This window comes from Mesoplodon bidens (assembly GCF_964165515.1).
Source record: "Mesoplodon bidens genome assembly, chromosome: 7".
In the NCBI taxonomy this organism is placed as follows: Eukaryota; Metazoa; Chordata; class Mammalia; order Artiodactyla; family Ziphiidae; genus Mesoplodon; species Mesoplodon bidens.
Genome location: NC_138164.1, coordinates 78,107,227 through 78,125,671, shown reverse-complemented (window position 1 = coordinate 78,125,671; position 18,445 = coordinate 78,107,227). Strand labels below are relative to the sequence as shown.

The 18,445-nt window shown below is 38.5% G+C and overlaps 1 protein-coding gene across 1 annotated transcript in view; it reads right to left on the bottom strand.

Moving 5' to 3' along the window:
• Positions 1–3,942: 3,942 nt before the first annotated feature.
• The window catches only part of MTNR1B (melatonin receptor 1B), a gene marked incomplete at its 3' end in the record, with an annotated part of 45,821 nt that continues 31,318 nt past the window's right edge, over positions 3,943–18,445 (bottom strand). Inside the window, 3 exon segments of the mRNA XM_081240704.1 lie at positions 3,943–3,993; positions 12,076–12,115; positions 14,237–14,364. Coding sequence (XP_081096830.1) covers positions 3,943–3,993; positions 12,076–12,115; positions 14,237–14,364 — 219 coding nt within the window.

Below are 18,445 nucleotides of genomic sequence, written 5' to 3'. Positions count from 1 at the left end.
AAACTGTTTTCAAATACCACCATTTTTATTGCAGCTTCTCTCATATTCATATAACAGAAGCCATTACCATTATATAGAAGATGGAATATGTGTCAAAAAAACCCCACACATTTCCTTTAAAAAAAAGTTATATACAACCAATTTTAAACATACTTTCCTACCAGCCCTCAAAAAGGAAATGTTTTCGCTTACCTTGTGCTGTAGGTATAATTGGACACATGGGGTGGAAAGGTATCAATACAACAAACCAGCCTCCCATCATTTCCCACCATAATTTATTCAAATGGGTAAGAACTGCCCCATATTCCCTCCCAAAATGTTTGCTTCAGATTACTGGCAGGTGAGATTCAGGGATCAATCAAAGTGACCTGGTGGGATTAGCAGGTGGGCACGCAGCCTCTAACATGGAGAGAAAAAAGTGGGCTCAGATTACCCCTTTATTTTTGTTCATGAAGGCAAAAATAAAGCACAAATTGAGAGGCACATCTTTCCTTCCAAAAACCAGGTTAGTTACTATGCAGACCGTCTATATTTTTGAGTCTTTTCTAGGTTGTCAGGAAAGGACTCTTACCACAAACTGAGGAATAAGGAGGCATTTGAGCCATTTCAAGTCAACAAAGTGTCCTTTATTCTAATGTCCCCAAATAAGATCACCATCCCCACCCCAGGGATTTGTTTGCTTCAGATATCTTTCTGGAGACTTGAATCCTCTTGGAGTTACATGGTTGGTCCAGAGATAGCCCACTCACAAAGCTTCTTTCTTAAATACTGCAGGGGAGATCAACATTATACCATCTGACTGTTAGGAAAATTTATGATCCTGATGACAAGATCACGCCCTTTTTAAGTGGTTACTGGGACATACTTTTGGAACTACTCCATCCATGTTGGTGCTGGCAAACCTTTATCCATTATTTTTCAAATGAAAGGATGCTATGCTCATATGCAGACAAGATACCTCTACATATCATTGACAAAATGTGTTAATAAGATTACTACTCATTCCTACAAAAAGTTATAAAAATACTACTTAGAGTAGCAGAAATGAGTCTCTTGGGAATTATTTTAACCCCTCCCACAGTAACCTTGGGAGTTGATGGAGTGCCAGGATCTATAGATCCAAGTCCTTTCATTCCAAAGTCATGTCTAAAATGAGTGATATGCATGCCAATGGAATGTTTTGTTTTGTTTTAGGTCTCATTGTCTATTTTTTGGAAAAATTTAATTTTTCAGTGGTATAGGAATAGGGGAGGTGTGTTTTTGTATTGCTAACAATTGCCAGAATCATCAAAGGTCAATGGTGAGAATTTTTGAGTCTGACTTTGTAAGAATTTTATACTTTTAGAAAATATGGTCTATTTTCTATATAGTAATTTGTTTAAAAATACTTTAGTAGTAAAAGTGTGGTATAAATCCCTGTTCAGGTTAACCTTATATTATTCAGAAAGATTTGTTTAACTGACAGTGTCACTCCCCGGGAGAACATTTTCAGAAACCCTAGCCAAAGAGTGAAGTTGATTCCCTCTCTCAGACACACAGCATCGCTGGTTGCTGGTTTACATGTCTTCTGGTGTTTGAAGGCAGCTGTTCTCATTAGTACTCACTAGCTGTGAATGGGAGTTAGAGATCACCACTTCACCTGTTTGCTCACGCCCCGGGAATAAGAGAGGAGTGGCTTCATGTTTCCAAAGGAGAGAGGTACTTTCCAGTATGGTTCATAGGGCAACAAGAAGCATTTTTCAGAATAGGTCACTCTTTCACCATTAAATAGGACTGGAACAGCACAGGTGGGCTGTGCACATGGACTCTGTGCCTAGAGAGAAGAGAAACGTTCAGCTGTTTTGTGGCCCTTTCCATTCACCAAGGGCTATAATTACCTTTAGAATAATGGCAACTCCAGATCTATTCTCTCCAGCCAGGAATTCTCACCTGAGCTCCAGACAGACAGATCCATCCAGCTGTCCACTGGCTCTAGTGTCCCACACATGATCATTATTCTCTCCCCAAAACCTGTCCCTTGTTGCTGTTCCTCTTCTGTATCTATACCACCCAGTGTGTCCTCATATCACCCGCCATCTAGAACCCTGTGTGTGTGTCCATACTTCTGAAAGGTGAACAGCTTAATTCAATAGAATTTTGCTTTTCATTCACGGTGAGGGAGTCTGTCTCCTTTCTGTCCAGCTGAAAGATGCCATTTTCACAGGTGGCTCCCAAGGTCTGTCTGGACAAGGACACCCAGGCTTATGACAAGGGCAGAGAGAGTACATTTGGCCTGCAGCCTGTAGTTTGCTGACTCTTGGTTGAGAATGTCAGCTCCATAGAACCAGGAGCCTTACCTGTCTCATTTATATTTCCCGTGTGCTCAAACATATTTGACCTTCTTGGGGAAGAATCTTCATATTGTGTTTGAACTGAGATCTGCTAGGGGTGCTCTTTAGTTCAAGCAGGATGCAGAAGGAAAAATCTTTACTAGACTCTGATGTTTTCTTGCTGATGAAAGAAAGCACTCAGCATATATAAAATAATGTGTTAATTAAGAGTAGACTTGATTTGTGCATTTAAGGCTTGTGAGCAAAATCAGTTTCCTTTAACAAGTATATTTGACCATCTCAATGAACAAATAAAGTTTCCTAGAATAAATGTTAAACAAGTTTTGTGGTTCTAACAAATGTATGGCTAAAATTTACAGTGCTGTGAAAATAAATGAAATTTTTGTAGTTAAATAACTGAATATCTTGGAGAACCGTCAACTTGCTTTTCAACACCCTGCAATTATTGGTGGGAGAGAGAGAAATTTTAATCAAGAGAGAGATGTGTAACTAAGATTCATTGGATATCAGTAGGCATTGAAAAAGGGAACATAATACAGACAGGGATTACTTGGGCCAACTTTCCTCCTAAAAACAACTGCAAATACTATATTTAAAAAATACCTCCTCTGTCTGACTTATTTCACTTTGTATGATAATCTCTAGGTCCATCCATGTTTCTGTAAATGGCGTTATTTCATTCTTTTTTTTATGACTGAGTAATATTCTATTGTGTATATATACCACATCTTCTTTATCATATAAAATATTATATGATATCACTTATATGTGGAATTTATTGATTTAAAATGATACAAATGAACTTATTTACAAAACAGAAATAGACTCAGACATAGACTACAAATTTATGGTGTTCAAAGGCGAAAGAGGCAGGAATAAATTAGGAGTTTGGGATTAACAGATACACACTGCTATATATAAAATAGATAACCAACAAGGACCTACTGTATAGCACAAGGAACTATATGTAATATCTTTTAATAACCTATAATGGAAAAGAACCTGAAAAAGCTGAATCACTCTGCTGACACCTGAAATTGACACAACATTGTAAATCAACTATACTTCAATTAAAAAAAAAAACCTCCTTAAAAACATTGAAGAGTTGACAAGTATGCTAGTTATCAGCGATGTTTAGCACTATTTCAAGTTCTCTTTCTGAGCCCATAGTAGCTTTGCACTTCCCTACCCTCTTGAAGCTGATGCAGCCTTGTGACTTGCTTTGGACATTAAAATATGAGCAGAGGTAAAAGATTTGTACTCTTCTTGGCAGACCTTCAAGATCAATGTGTGATTCACCATGATACCTTCCTCCCACCATGACAGCCAACAACATTGCAGACGATCATGCCTCTGTCAGCCCGCATGGATCCGTGACAAAGGAAAGTGTGGAACACACCACTGCAAACTTGACACAGAGATGTAATCAAGAATACATCTGTGTTGTTTTAAGTCACTGATATTAGGGGGCTTTGTACTGCAGCATGCATTAGTTTATTCTGACTTATGTATTAAGATTGTAAGAAATTACGAGACTAAATTGTAAGGGAAAATGTGAATCCAGATGGCTTAAGCAGGAATAGAGCACGTAGAAGCTGCTTTTACCTTGGAGTCACTTGCTGATCTCGTAAAATTTGAACTTGGTTTTGATGGTCTTGTGGTGCTGGGGATAGAGATCAAAGTCCAGTGACTGTCAAAGGAGACCCCTATCATTTTATCCTCGAATCCTAAAGGAACTACACATTAGGGTAAGGTTGAGTCAGAAGGAAACTCACTCTCTGCACAAGAGACTTCAAAGAAAGTTACCTTAGCATAAAATACAGCCAGGAAGGGATTTAAAACAAAACCCCAAACTCATCCTTGCAAAATTGAAACCAAAATCTAGCCCTGTAATGGATTTATAGTCTAAATTCTCATCACATCACCTAGTGGCACTAGCCTGGAAATGCCTCCTTAGATGTTTTACAGAAGGAAACACAAATTCTTCCTACAGGAAGGATCTTTTATCCTAGACCTAAAAGAACACCACAAGTAATATTTCCAGGACAGTGATAGGTAGTATACAGTAAGATCAACTTTACTAAGTACACAAGGAAGCAAAGCACTATAAGTGAGAGCCAGCAAAAAACAAGAGTTAACAGACAGAGAATTATGAGGACTTCAGATATTAGAATCATCAGAGGCATTTTTGTTTTTGCTTTTAAAGAGGCTTATTTTGTTTAAATAGAGACAAATGTGAAAATAACTGCAGGGAAGAATGCAATGATGTAGAAGATTACAAAATGAATCAAATAGAACTTCTAAAACTGAAAAATGCAGTTCCCTATTGCAGAATATTAATGACCTACCAGACAGGTTTAAAAGCCAATTAGACAATAGATGAAAAGAGAGAGCTAAAAGAGAGGCCAGCAAAAAAGTCATATGCAGCACAGACAGGTAAAATAATAGAAAACATGGAAGTGAGGTTAAGAGATTGAAGGACAGAGTGAGACGTTCTAATATATGTTTAATCTGAGTGCTAGAAGGAAGAAGGAATGGATGGGGCAGAGGCAATATTTGGTTAGATAATGGTTGAGAGTCTTCCAGAACTGATGGAAAAATACCAATTCACAGATCTGAAATTATGATTCCCAAGTAGGATAAGCATAAAGAAATCCCATCCAATACACCATAGTGAAAGTGCATACAGTTTTGCATGCAAAGAATAAATCTTAAAAGCAGGGTCTTCCCTGGTGGCGCAGTGGTTGAGAGTCCACCTGCCGATGCAGGGCACACGGGTTCGTGCCCCGGTCCGGGAAGATCCCACATGCTGCAGAGCAGCTGGGCCCATGAGCCATGGCTGCTGAGCCTGCGTGTCCGGAGCCTGTGCTCTGCACGGGAGAGGCCACAACAGTGAGAGGCCCGCGTACCGCAAAAAAAAAAAAAAAAAAGCAGCAAGTGAAAAAAAGTAGTTTCCTTTCAAAGGAGCAATTTAATTAGATCACCAGCTGACTGCTGAAGATCTTCTGTGGGAGTGTCAGGAGGCAGGAAAGCGTTATCTTCAATGTGCTGAGAGAATGTAAACTTCCCTTCTCAAACCTATAAAAATAATTTTTAAAATGAGATTAAAATTGACATTTTCTCCAAACAAACCGACACTGAGAGAGTTCACCAAAATCTGATTAGAATGAAATTCTATGGATGTACTTTAAGTACAGGTGGAAGTCTGAGGTACCAGATGGAAGGAAGAACTAAGAAATGGTAGATCTGTGGGTAATTCGAAATGGACGTGGACTGTATAAAACAATATCAATGGTTTGTAGGATTTTAAAAATAGAATGAAACCAATAATCTAGGAATTATTAGAGGTGTAAATGAAGTAAGTGCTCTAATGTCCCTGTGTGATCCAGAAGGAGGGTATAAAATTTGATTAACTCCATAGGTCTGTTAAATATGCATGTTTAATTTCTAGGGTCACCACTAAAAGAAAAGAAGCTTCCAAACTATTGGAATTAAAAGGAAATTACCAAAAAAAAAAAAAGAGCAACCCCCAATTAAAACCAGCAAGAAAGAAGAGACAAGGAATATAGAATAAGCGGGACAAATAGAAAGTACTGAATGTATACTGGTAGACTTAAACCCGAGTAAGTCAGTAATCATATTAAATATAAATGTATTAAATGTCTCAGCTAAACAATTAAAAATTGAGAAACCAGGGGATTGACCTTGCTTAAATGAGGACAGAAAAAGGTTGAAATTAAGGAAATAGAAAGATACACAATGCAAATATTAACCAAAAGAAATATAACTACGTTAATATCAGTTAAAATAGCTTTAGAGCAAAAAGCCTTATTAATGATAAAAAGATCATTTTTAATGATAAAGCATTAATTTACCAGGAAATATAACAATTATAAAATCCTATTCACCAATAATGTCACCTCAAAATGTATAAATCAAAAATTTATAATACAAGGATAAATAAATCCAAAATATGGGAACAGATTGTAACATAATTCTGTTAGTAATTTGTAGAAGCAAAAAAATGATTTCTAGCCATATACAAAATTTTAACAAGTTAACAATCCTGACCTAATAGATGTATACATGCTCTATCTGACAAATGCAGAATACATACTATTTTCAAGACTACATAGAATGTTTTTATAAATTGACCAAAATAGGTCCATAGTGTATGACCAATATATTTCAGAGGTTTGCACTCATTCAGAGCATATTCCCTGACCACAATGAAATAAAGCTAAAAATATAACTAGAACATATCTATATTTTGGAAATCATAAACACTTTACATAACTCATGAGTCAAGGAAGAAATTATAAGAGAACTTAGAAAACATTTTACACTAAAAATTAACAAACTATAGCATATCAAATTTGAGATGCAGCTAAAGAAAGACTCAAAGGAAAATTTATCTTTTCAGTGTGCATAATAGAAAAGAAGGGAAGTTAAAAAATTAAAGAGCTAAACATTCAAACAGCAAAATGAATGCAATGAAATTTTTAAATGAGACAATAAAAATTAAAAAATAAGAAAACAAACATACAACAGAAACGTTCTTTGTAAAATTAAGAAAACTAACAAATTCTTAGCAAGATTCGTAAAGTAAAAGAGAGAATTTTACAAAAGAGAGAAATCTCTCATTTGCAGCAACACAAATGTACCTTGAGGACATTATGCTAAGTGAAATAAGTCAGACAGAGAAAGACAAAAACATATGATTTCATTTATATGTGTAACCTAAAAAAAAAAAAAACTGAACCCTTAGATGCAGAGAACAGATTGGTGATTGTGGGGGCAGGGGGCGGGGCATGGGATAAATGGGAAAGAGGGTTCAAAGGTACAAACTTCCAGTTCTAAAATAAATGTGTCATGGAGATATAATGTACAGCTTGGTGACTATAGTTAATAATATTGTATTACATATTTGAAAGTTGTTAAGAGAGTAGATCTTAAAAGTTCTCATCACAAGGAAAAAAAATTGTAACTGTGTGGTGTGGTGTGGTGATGAATGTTGACTAGAATTATTGTGGTGATAATTTCACAGTCTATATAAATATTGAGTTATTATGTAGTACGCCTAAACTAATATGTCAATTATATTCAATTAAGAAAGAGAGAGAAGGTACAAATAATCAATGAGAGAAATATAAAGAAATACTACTACAGATTTTGCAGATATTAAAATATAGTATTATTATAAACAATTTTAGGGCAAAAACTTTAAAAATTTATATGAAATAGACAAATTTATAGAGAAATGCAATTTATCAAAACTGACAAGGAGAAATAAAAACTTTGAATCAGGTGAAAATCATCTAAAAAATTGAAATCAGGTAGTAAAGAACTTCCCACACAGAATACAAGCCCAGCTTATTCCAAATGCAAATTCTATATATTTTTTAAAGAAAAAGGAGAAAAGGGAGGAAGGGAAGAGAAAGGAAGAAGATGAGAGGAAGGAGAGAGAGAGTATAAATATTGGAAAGGAAGGAACAAACTTATCATTATATGAAGATAATGCATATATTTATTTAAAATCTAAAAGAAATCTACTGAAATTGATAAAAAAATTTATCAGGGTTGCCACATTTAAAAAAGTCAATATATAAGAGTGAGCTATATTTCTACATATTAACAAGAAAATTCTAGAAATGACATTTAAAAAAATATTCCGTTTACAATAGGATCAGCATCGTTAGTTGCAAACAATGGAACTGACTCCAGCAATTGGGTAGCTCATGTTGATGCTAAGCTTCTAGGAACAATGGTTTAAAATCATGCAGCAGAAATGCCCTGAAAAGGAGAGGAATTCAACCACTGCTGCCCCAACTGATGCCTTCTCTGCTCTGGAACTCAACCTTGTGACTGCCCTTCAAAGCTGAATAATTCTGTCAGAGTCCTAACCCGTGAAGGGTTTCCCACAGGGGGCCGCCTTCCTCAAGTTGCTCACTTCTAAACTGAAATCTCATGTGGGTGAACCTGGTTGGTGGAGCATAGGTCACGTAAATCTGTCCCAGGTGCAAAGGACACTGGGGAACAGAACTTTCTGTGTTCACTTACTTAAAAAATATGAAGTATCTTGAAAAAAATCTAATAAAATGTGTTCAAGAACTTACAGAGAAATTTATTGGGCTTCCCTGGTGGTGCAGTGGTTAAGAATCTTCCTGTCAATGCAGAGACATGGGTTCAAGCCCTGGTCCAAGAAGATCCCATATGCCGTGGAGCAGCTAAGCCCGTGCGCCACAACTACTGAGCCTGCACTCTAGGTCCCGTGAGCCACAGCTACTGAGCCCACACACCACAACTACTGAAGCCTGCGCACCTAGAGCCCATGCTCTGCAACAAGAGAAGCCACCATGTTAAGAAGCCTGTCGACACAACTAGAGAAAACCCACATGCAGCAACGAAGACACAACACAGCCAAAAAAATAATAATAATAATAAATAAATAAATAAAAAGAACTTACAGAGAAATTTATAAATGTTACTGAAATAAATTAAAACAGGCCTAGATAAATTGAGTAGCATATTACGATCATAGAATCAAAGACTCAATATTGTTAAAATGTAAATTTTTCCCCAAATTTATGTACAGATTTTTATAATTCCAATCAAAATCCTAACTTTTCTGTGGATTCAACAAGATGGTTCTAAGATTTTTTTATAGAAATTGCAAGAATGGGGTAGACATTTTGGTCTACAAGAAATCAAGTCTCATTTTAAAGTTACAGTAATTAAGAAAATGTGGCTTAGTTCAGGGATAGATAAATAGATCAACGAAACAAAGTAAAGAGCCCTGGAATAAATCTATTAATATATAGGCCGAGACACATGATAGAAGTGGCACTGCAGAATAACGGAGCAAGGTCAGTCTTTATGTAACAGGGAAGAACAAATCTGACTCCATATTAGATTTTTTTTCCTGTACTTTAACCTTTGCATTCTATTGCTTTTGCTACCAGTTAATCACTAAAGTGATGTTGCCTACAGTTTAAAATATACATAATGGCCTATCCCCTGGAACCCTGCCTCCCATGCCTGAGTTGAAGCTAAAATACCTTTGTTTAGCTCACAGGAAACATCCTGACCAGGCCCACCTGTGAATGGCTGCAGGAAAGAAGAAATTAACACATCTCTTCAGGAGTCTGGCTGGAACCAGGAAACATTTGCAACAACTTATCAGCTTTTTTACTTTACTTCCACACTCCCTCTCTTTGCTCTGTAAAAGAAACCAGCATCCAAACCTGAGCAAGATGACTCTGCGACATTAGTCTACCATCTTCTTTGTCTGCTGGATTTCTGAAAAAAGTCGCTATTCCTTGCCCCAATAACTTGTTTCTTGGTTGATTAGGCTGTTGTGTGGTGAGCAGTATGAGCTTGGACTCCGTGAATATGGATATGGATAAAAATGGAATTGCATTCCTACCTTATACCATACACAAAGTCAAGTCCATGTGGAAAGCCAGGTTATAAAGGATAGAGGATGATTCTTTCAAATGGTAAAAGGTTAATAAAAAAAGAAGAAAAAGAGTAGTAACAGAGGAAAAGCTTGATATGTTGGACTACACCAAAATAATTATAAAGAGAATAAAAAGGTAAGGCACAGAGAGGGAAAAGGTATTCATATCACATAAATCCAACAAAATACTAGAATCCAGAATACATAGCAAACTCCTACAAGTCAATAAGATAGAGATTAACCCAGTAGAAAAATAGACAAAATTCTTGAACGTGTACTTCACAAAAGAAGAGATCCAAATGCACAATAAGCATATGAAATAGTGCTCAACTTACCAGTCATCAAGGAAATGCAAATTAAGGAGATAACATTGCTTGTCCTCCTGACTGGCAAAATTTAAAACATCTTGCACTATTGAACGGTGGCCAGGAGAGGGAGTCTTAATAGACACCATCATTCTGAAAAACAATTGGGTGTGTTAGTAAATTTGAAGATGCCACACTCCTAGGAATATTCTCTAGCAAGACATGTGCACCAGGATACATGGCTGTTCATGGCATAAAAGAACACACACTGTATGATTCCTTTATATCAAATTCAAAAACAGGCAAAACTGATGTTATTTAGGTCATAAAGTGATAAAGAAAAGCAAGGAAATGATTATGACTCAATTCAGGGCAGTGATTAACTCTTTGGATGGAGAGGTTTGTGATGGGGAAGGGGTACCAGGGGGCTTCTGGGGTGTTGACAATATTATCTTGCTTGACTATAGTGGTAGATATGTTGGTATTTGCTTTATAATTATCACTAAATCATCCTTACATACTATACTTTATGCACTATTTGCATGTGTTACATTTCACAATGAGAAAAGAAGCAGTGTTTTATTTTTATTATTTGTTTGCTTTTAATTATCCTGTATTGGTTTATAACATTATAAAGTTTCATGCATATGATATGATATTCTGACTTCTGTATACTCTACAGCCTGCTCACCACCAAAAGTTTAATTTCCATCCATCACCATTCTGTTCGTCCCCTTTACCCATTTTGTTCTCCCCCCACTCCCTTCCCCTCTGGTTACCACTACTCTGTTCTCTGTATCTATGTGTTTTTGTTTGGTTTGTTCGTATATATTTTTTTGTTTTTATTTATATTCCAAATATGAGTGAAATTATATGGTATTTTTTTAAAGTAAGACCTTTGTTTTACTTGCCTAATCCCCTGATGGTGCTCCTTTTTTCATATCACAAGAGTGCAGATATTCCCTGACTTTCTCTTTCTCATTTGCTGAGAATCCAACACTTGGATTCTCCAAATACTTCCTTCAACAAAATTATTTTCTCTATGAAATATAGTAACATCGCTTCTTTTAATACTTGCAAAGTCTGATTTAAGTTTAAGCTTATCCTTGAATTCCACGTACAGTAGGTGCTTAAATTTGTCAAATGAATGCATATCCCATCCATACAATCCTTTTCAGTATAAAGAGTCTATCTCTTTTTTTCTCCTAGGAAATATCCCTTGATTTTAATTAAGTTGCACTGGAAGCCTCTGTGGGGACTTGTAAGCTTGTTGAAAGTACTAGAAACCAGAGTTGAATTAATTCCATTTTTTGTAAAGAGGGAGAAAGCGGATTTTGCAAGTCTCTGACAGGTCAGGATGAGGTCAATTCAAAGCAAGATTCTGGGAAGGGTTGATTGTGATCATATAGATTTGATTTTAGCACTCTTAATAAAACAGGATGTGAACATTTTCTTGTAGAACTAAATAGTAGACAAAGCTTTTTTCCTGCTAGTAACCAGCGTGAATGTTTTTTCAATTTCGATAAGAATTATGTAGTGTACTGTCTCAAATTTTACTGTAAGCTCCTAGGAAATAGCTTTAGGCTCTACATGTCAACTATGAAAACCTTTACAGTCTGCACAATTGCATTCTATTTTCTGCCTTTGGTCAGTCTTTCTATTCTGATTTAGAACTCCTTGGTCCTGCTTTATCTTGCTTATTTGTGCTCTATCGTTACAATGTATGTTTTCTGTATAAGACACTTTCAAATCCTTAGTAAAACAAGATAAAGGCAGCAGGAAGAGAGAGGAGGTGAGAAAGGAGGCCAGGGAATGTAAACCTGGTAGAGAAAACCATGACCCTAGGTTCCAGCGTGGTTTCTTTGAGCAACAAGTCATGGTGGACAAATCTAATTTCCTTCTTTAATAATAAAGAATTAGATGGGAGAAATAGATAAGGAAGGTAGGTAGCATAGGTACCTCTGTTTGGGCAAGGCCTTACCGGAAGTGCCATGATACCCTTCTTGTCGGCATGGAGAAATCTATAACAGAAAAACACCAGGGAAATTTAGAACATTTGCCCTTAAGTCAAGAAGGTGACCCAGAGGGAGTTTCTGAGTGGCAAGGCTTGTGCTTGGACCCAGGCCCTGGCCATAGGCTCATTATCTTCACTAGTGACTTGGGTAAAGACCTAAATAGCATCCTCATCAAAGTTGCTAACATAGTAGATCACAATCAGGACCATGCATGGGATGCAGTATATCAAAACCGAACGAGGCATGGAGTAGGAGTGAAAAGATGCTGGTTTCAAATTCTACCTCTGCCCACCTATTAAGGTGTCATCTTGGGCAAGTCATTGATGAGCCTTTCTTTCATAACCTTTAAAATGGGAATGTTAATAATATTTACCTTGAGGCTTGTTATGAAAATTAAAGGCAATATATACAGCACCTGGCATAGAGTAGCTACTCAATAAATGTCGAATATATTTGATTGCATAATTAGGATCAGAAAATATTCGGCAGGCTGGAGGGATGAATCAAATCTAATGAAATAACATGAGATGGTTTTATTTTGTAATTCAGATTTGGTTAAAAACAAACAAACAAGCAAATACATCAAAACAGCTTGCAAAAGTTCAGGAAGAGAAAGCTGTGGGCATAGCTCTCTCTACAAAACTGTGCACTGGACTCTGACCGGGTCGCTTTGTGCAAACCTTTTAGCCAAAGCAGATCTTGTAAAGAAACTGGGAGCTTTTACTCAAAAAGCAAAATCCCCATATGTCAGTTGTGTGATCTGGCACCACTCCGACAACAAAAGCTGGTGGTTATTCTGCCCTAGGAGTCTGCATGGCAACCTTCCAATGATGGAGACCATAGATCCCACCACAGTCATTTACAGCCCCCAGGGCAGCACATGGAAAGCATTTGCGAAATTGCATCTCCCTCACTCTGCTTTTCCTAAATCCATCTCATAACTGCTTCGAGCACATTCCAGGAAAGCTCTGGCCCTCCTTAGAATTCAGAGGTAGAACTTATTCTTGGTGAGGACCAGAGATATATTGGATTAATATTTTATCTAGACAGATTCATGACAGCTTCCAGTTCATAGAGAATAAAAGTAATCTCTTGAACTTCTTTATGCCTGAAGAGACCAGGAGGCTTAAGAGTTTCGCACAAATCCCCTTCACCGGGTCTGAGGAGAAATGTAAAGCTGGCCTTTATTTTTTGACCCCATTTATTCAACAGAATTTGGTGTGTAGCCACCATGTGTCAGGAATCACATTAGAAACATAAAAATTGTCCACCAAAATAATCAATACCAATTTATGATAGAAATAGAAGAGTTTTATTTGAGCCAAACTGAGGAATATAGCCTGGGAGACTCAGATTCAAGAAGCACTTGAACTGTGTTCTGCCAGACTACAAAATGGGGAAGACTTATAAAGGTAAAACCTACAAAATTATCAATACCTAAGTTGCTTGTCAAGAATTATAATTGGAGGGGCAAGAAGTAAGGGTGCTTGTTAAGCAAGGATTGATTGGGGTCTGAAATGTTCACATAGTTACAAGGGGAGACCTTGAGACCATAAGGTTGCAGTTGGCATCTTCTAACAGATACTGTTTTGAGAACGGCTGGTGGCATCTTTGAATCTGATACAGTTCAGAAAGTTCAAGTTCTCAGTGATACAGGAACGTGCCTGAAACCATGTCCACAATGGCCTCTCAACTCTATATTAAATGAACCACAGTTACTCCATTTTTATTTTTTAAATGCATTCTTTTCTTTAATGGGTAAAGCAGATGTATAATGCAGGCTTAATAGGCCATAAACAGGCTGTTCTGGTTGGCCTAAAGTTCAAGTTAAATCATGTGTAAGCCAGAATGACTTCCCCATAACTCAATATGTGAAAATTTTTTTCAGTCAAAAAGAATAACACTGTCTCATGTTGGTCCCTTAACTGGCCATGCCCAATCATGCCAGTGGTCACAGACACCCCGTGGAAAAGCAGTAAGCTCATCCCTCAATTCTGGCTCAACTCCTCCAAGCTCATATACCCTCCACCCACTGTGACAGTCAGTTCTCTGAAATCCCCAACCTGCTTGCTTGTTTAACGCCTCATCTATTCTCATTTGACTTACACACTGGACTCAGACTCTTACCTTGGCTCTGGCCCAAAGTCCACCCCAGGCTGCATCCAGTGACAGCCTCCACATCCCACGCCCTGTGCCACAGGCAAGTCGAGCCCAGGCCTGGGTCGCTGCAGGTTCGCCGGCAGCCTCCCCTGCTCCTTCACCACCCAGGAAGGGAGAAACAGCAAACCTCAGCAGATCTGTCAACTCCCAAGGCCCTCCAGACCTGCCTGCCCATCCTACGGCCAGCACAGCTTGAAGGCTTCCTCACAGACCCTCCTGGGCCCCCAAGTGCAGACCAGGTGGGCTCTCTGTATTCTCCTTGGGAAATAATCCATGCAAATGCACAGATATTTATTTATTTATTTTATTTTAAAAATATTTATATATTTATTTATTTTTGCGGTATGTGGGCCTCTCACTGTTGTGGCCTCTCCTGCTGCGGAGCACAGGCTCCGGACGCGCAGGCTCAGCGGCCATGGCTCACGGGCCCAGCCACTCCGCGGCATGTGGGATCTTCCTGGACCGGGGCACGAACCCGTGTCCCCTGCATCGGCAGGTGGACTCTCAACCACTGAGCCACCAGGGAATCCCGCACAGATAATTAATACTGGTATTCACGGGGCTCCCAGGACCTGTAAGGGATAGCCAACCTGTTGGATCTCTGCTTGCGTTTCGCTGTTGCCTCACAGATGACAAGCCTGCACCTGCTTCAAAGCCAGCCGAGCCTCTGCTCTGGACATCCCACAGCTGAGCTGCACAGCTAACTAATGGTCCACACAGCTGGGTGCCTGGCTTCCAGGTGACTTCTGCCATGAGCAAGTCTCAGCAGCATATGCTCATGCTAGAATCAAGGAGCCTTTCATAGGAACTCAAACTGTGGCTGCATTTCACAGGCAGGAACTCTTCTTTTCTGCCATTAACCTATCTCATCAAAAATGAGAGTGTTATTCCCCAGGCTTGAAGGAGCTGAAGTGTTTCTATTAAGAGAAATTGCACAGTGTAGCCAGAAGAAATCTGGACTAAGCAGAGAAAACTAAAATTTATTAAGCACCTACTACTTTCCAATACTTTAATCTTCATCACAATTCAACTTGCTAAATATTTTTACCTCCACTCTACCGATAAGGAAACTTTGAGACTCAGGAAACTTCGAGACTTTGGAAAACGTGCCCAGTACCATGTGGTTGGTAAGTGGCAAGGTCAGGATTTGCACCTAGGTCTACCTGGAAAGCTTATCCACCTGCTCCACCACCAGCCTCCTTCAAGCCAGGAGCACTGGGGGGCCATCTTGGATGGTGGCTGTCACACACCACATGGACCAGCCTCTTTTAGTCACTTGTCTTTAGTCACAGCCCACTGTCTCCTGTCTCAAAGGGGAATGGCCGACTTCACAGTACTTGTGATAATCAAATGTGAAGGCATTTTAACAACTCTGAAGCCCTGAGGCCTGAACTATATCCTTGAGGTAAGAGCTGTTGACACCAGGGAATCTGCATGTGCCCTCAGTGGCTGGGACCTTAGGCCACAATTTAGAATGGAAAGGCAAGTTCCCCTAGGGTAGGCAAAGTGAGGGACACAGTCAGAAGATTCAGGTGCCCCACTTCACTCGTCCTTGGATGTATCTCTACATGGGGACTGGAAGGCTGTGACTTAAGAGTCCATCTTGTCTCAGCTCCTGGGCTAAAAACCTGGGTGATACCTAGTGCGATCCAGGTATAAGTATGAGTCTTAGGGAAAATGTGGGGTTTCTTCTTTCTGAGTAAGGGGGGAAAGAGGATCCTGTAATCACTGAGAGAGAGGAGTAGCAGCAGGGAAACCTGGTGGTACTAACAAGGCCAATGGGCAAGACCCAGAGGAGCCTCCTGCCTTCATGAGTGGGGATTACAGTCATTCAAGAGAGGCAACGCCGGGATGAGGGCCTTCCAGGAGCAGCTACAGAGAGTGTGAGAGTAGGGGAAACCAAGGAATCCTCATAGGGACTCTCAGAAGGGGACCTTTGCCTCAGGCGTCTGGGGCAAAGGCACAGGATGGATTATAGGGTCACCTTTGTATTGGACTGTCCAAATTAACCACAGAAAAGAAATTCAACTCCTTACGGTTGGTTAGGATACATCTGTATGTTAAGTTGTTGGGGAAATAGTGGATCTTTCCAACCTGACCAAGATTCATATCATCTCTACAATTCATGCCTTCTACATGAAAGAGGTTAAGCTGATTTTTCTTGTGAGGGTACCAGCCAATTTGCATATAAGTGTATGACACCAAAATGAAGCAGTATCTCCATCATTTTAAATCAGTGATAACATTTTCTCCCCCTTCTATTCATGGAAGAAAATTAAAAGATGCAGACAAGTGAAAAGAAGGAAAAAATACCCATTCTCCTGTGACACAGAGATGGCCCCTTGGGGGAATCTCTTGAGGGATTACCCTTCCACATGTATTTTTACACAAATATTTTCTAGAAGTAAGGTCACGCTATCCTTGCTGATTTATGTGCCTTTTATTCACTCAACAATACGTTTTTATAATATCAATAACTATTCATCTTCAACATCATTTTTGATGATGGCATACTATTCTACAGCATTGATATAACTTGATGATTTTTCTACTGGTTGAATATGTAGAGAGTTGACAATTGAAGTTTTAAATTTTGGGTGGCATATTTATTTATTTATTTATTTATTTATTTTTAAACATCTTTATTGGAGTATAATTGCTTTACAATGTTGTGTTAGTTTCTGCTGTATAACAAAGTGAATCAGCTACATGTATACATATATCCCCATATCCCCTCCATCTTGCGTCTCCCTCCCAACCTCCCTATCCCACTGCTCTAGGTGGTCACAAAGCACCGAGCTGATCTCCCTGTGCTATGCAGCTGCTTCCCACTAGATATCTATTTTACATTTGGTAGTGTATATATGTCAATACTACTCTCTCACTTTGTCCCAGCTTCCCCTTCCCCTTCCCTGTGTCCTCAAGTCTATTCTCTATGTCTGCATCTATATTCCTGTCCTACCCCTAGGCTCATCAGAACCATTTTTTTTTTAGATTCTATATATATGTGTTAGTATATGGTATTTGTTTTTCTCTTTCTGACTTACTTCACTCTGTATGACAGACTCTAGGTCCATCCACCTCACTACAAATAGCTCAACTACATTTTTTATGGATGAGTAATATTCCGTTGTATATATGTGCCATATCTTCTTTATCCATTCATCTGTCATTGGGCACTTAGGTTGCTTCCATGTTCTGGCTATTGTAAACAGTGCTGCAGTGAACATTGTGGTACATGACTCTTTTTGAATTCTGGTTTTCTCAGGGTATAGGCCCAGTAGTGGGATTGTTGGGTCATATGGTAGTTCTATTTTTAAATTTTTAAGGAACCTCCATACTGTTCTCCATAGTGGCTGTATCAGTTTACATCCCCACCAACAGTGCAAGAGGGTTCCTTTTTCTCCACACCCTCTCCAGAGTTTATTGTTTGTAGATTTTTTGATGATGGCCAGTCTGACCAGTGTGAGATGATATCTCATTGTAGTTTTGATTTACATTTCTCTAATGATTAGTGACTTTGAGCATTCTTTCATGAGTTTGTTGGCAATCTGTATAACTTCTTTAGAGAAATGTCTATTTAGGTCTTCTGCCCATTTTTGGATTGTGTTGTTTGTTTTATTGATATTGAGCTGGATGAGCTACTTATATATTTTGGAGATTAACCCTTTGTCAGTTGCTTCATTTGCAAATATTTTCTCCCATTCGGAGGGCTGTCTTTTCTTCTCATTTGTGGTTCCCATTGCTGTGCAAAAGTTTTTAAGTTTCATTAGGTCCCATTTGTTTATTTTTGTTTTTATTTCCATTTCTCTAGGAAGTAGGTCAAAAAGGATCTTGCTGTGATTCACAGCATAGGGTGTTCTGCCTGTTTTCCTCTAAGAGTTTTATAGTGTCTGGCCTTACATTTAGGTATTTAATCCATTTTGAGTTTATTTTTGTGTATGGTGTTAGGGAGTGTTCTAATTTCATTCTTTTACATATAACTGTCCAGTTTTCCCAGCACCACTTATTGAAGAGGCTGTCTTTTCTCCACTGTATATTCTTGCCTCCTTTATCAAAGATAAGGTGACCATATGTGCGTGGATTTTTCTCTGGGCTTTCTCTCCTGTTCCATGGATCTATATTTCTGTTTCTGTGCCAGTACCATATTGTCTTGCTTACTGTAGCTTTGTAGTA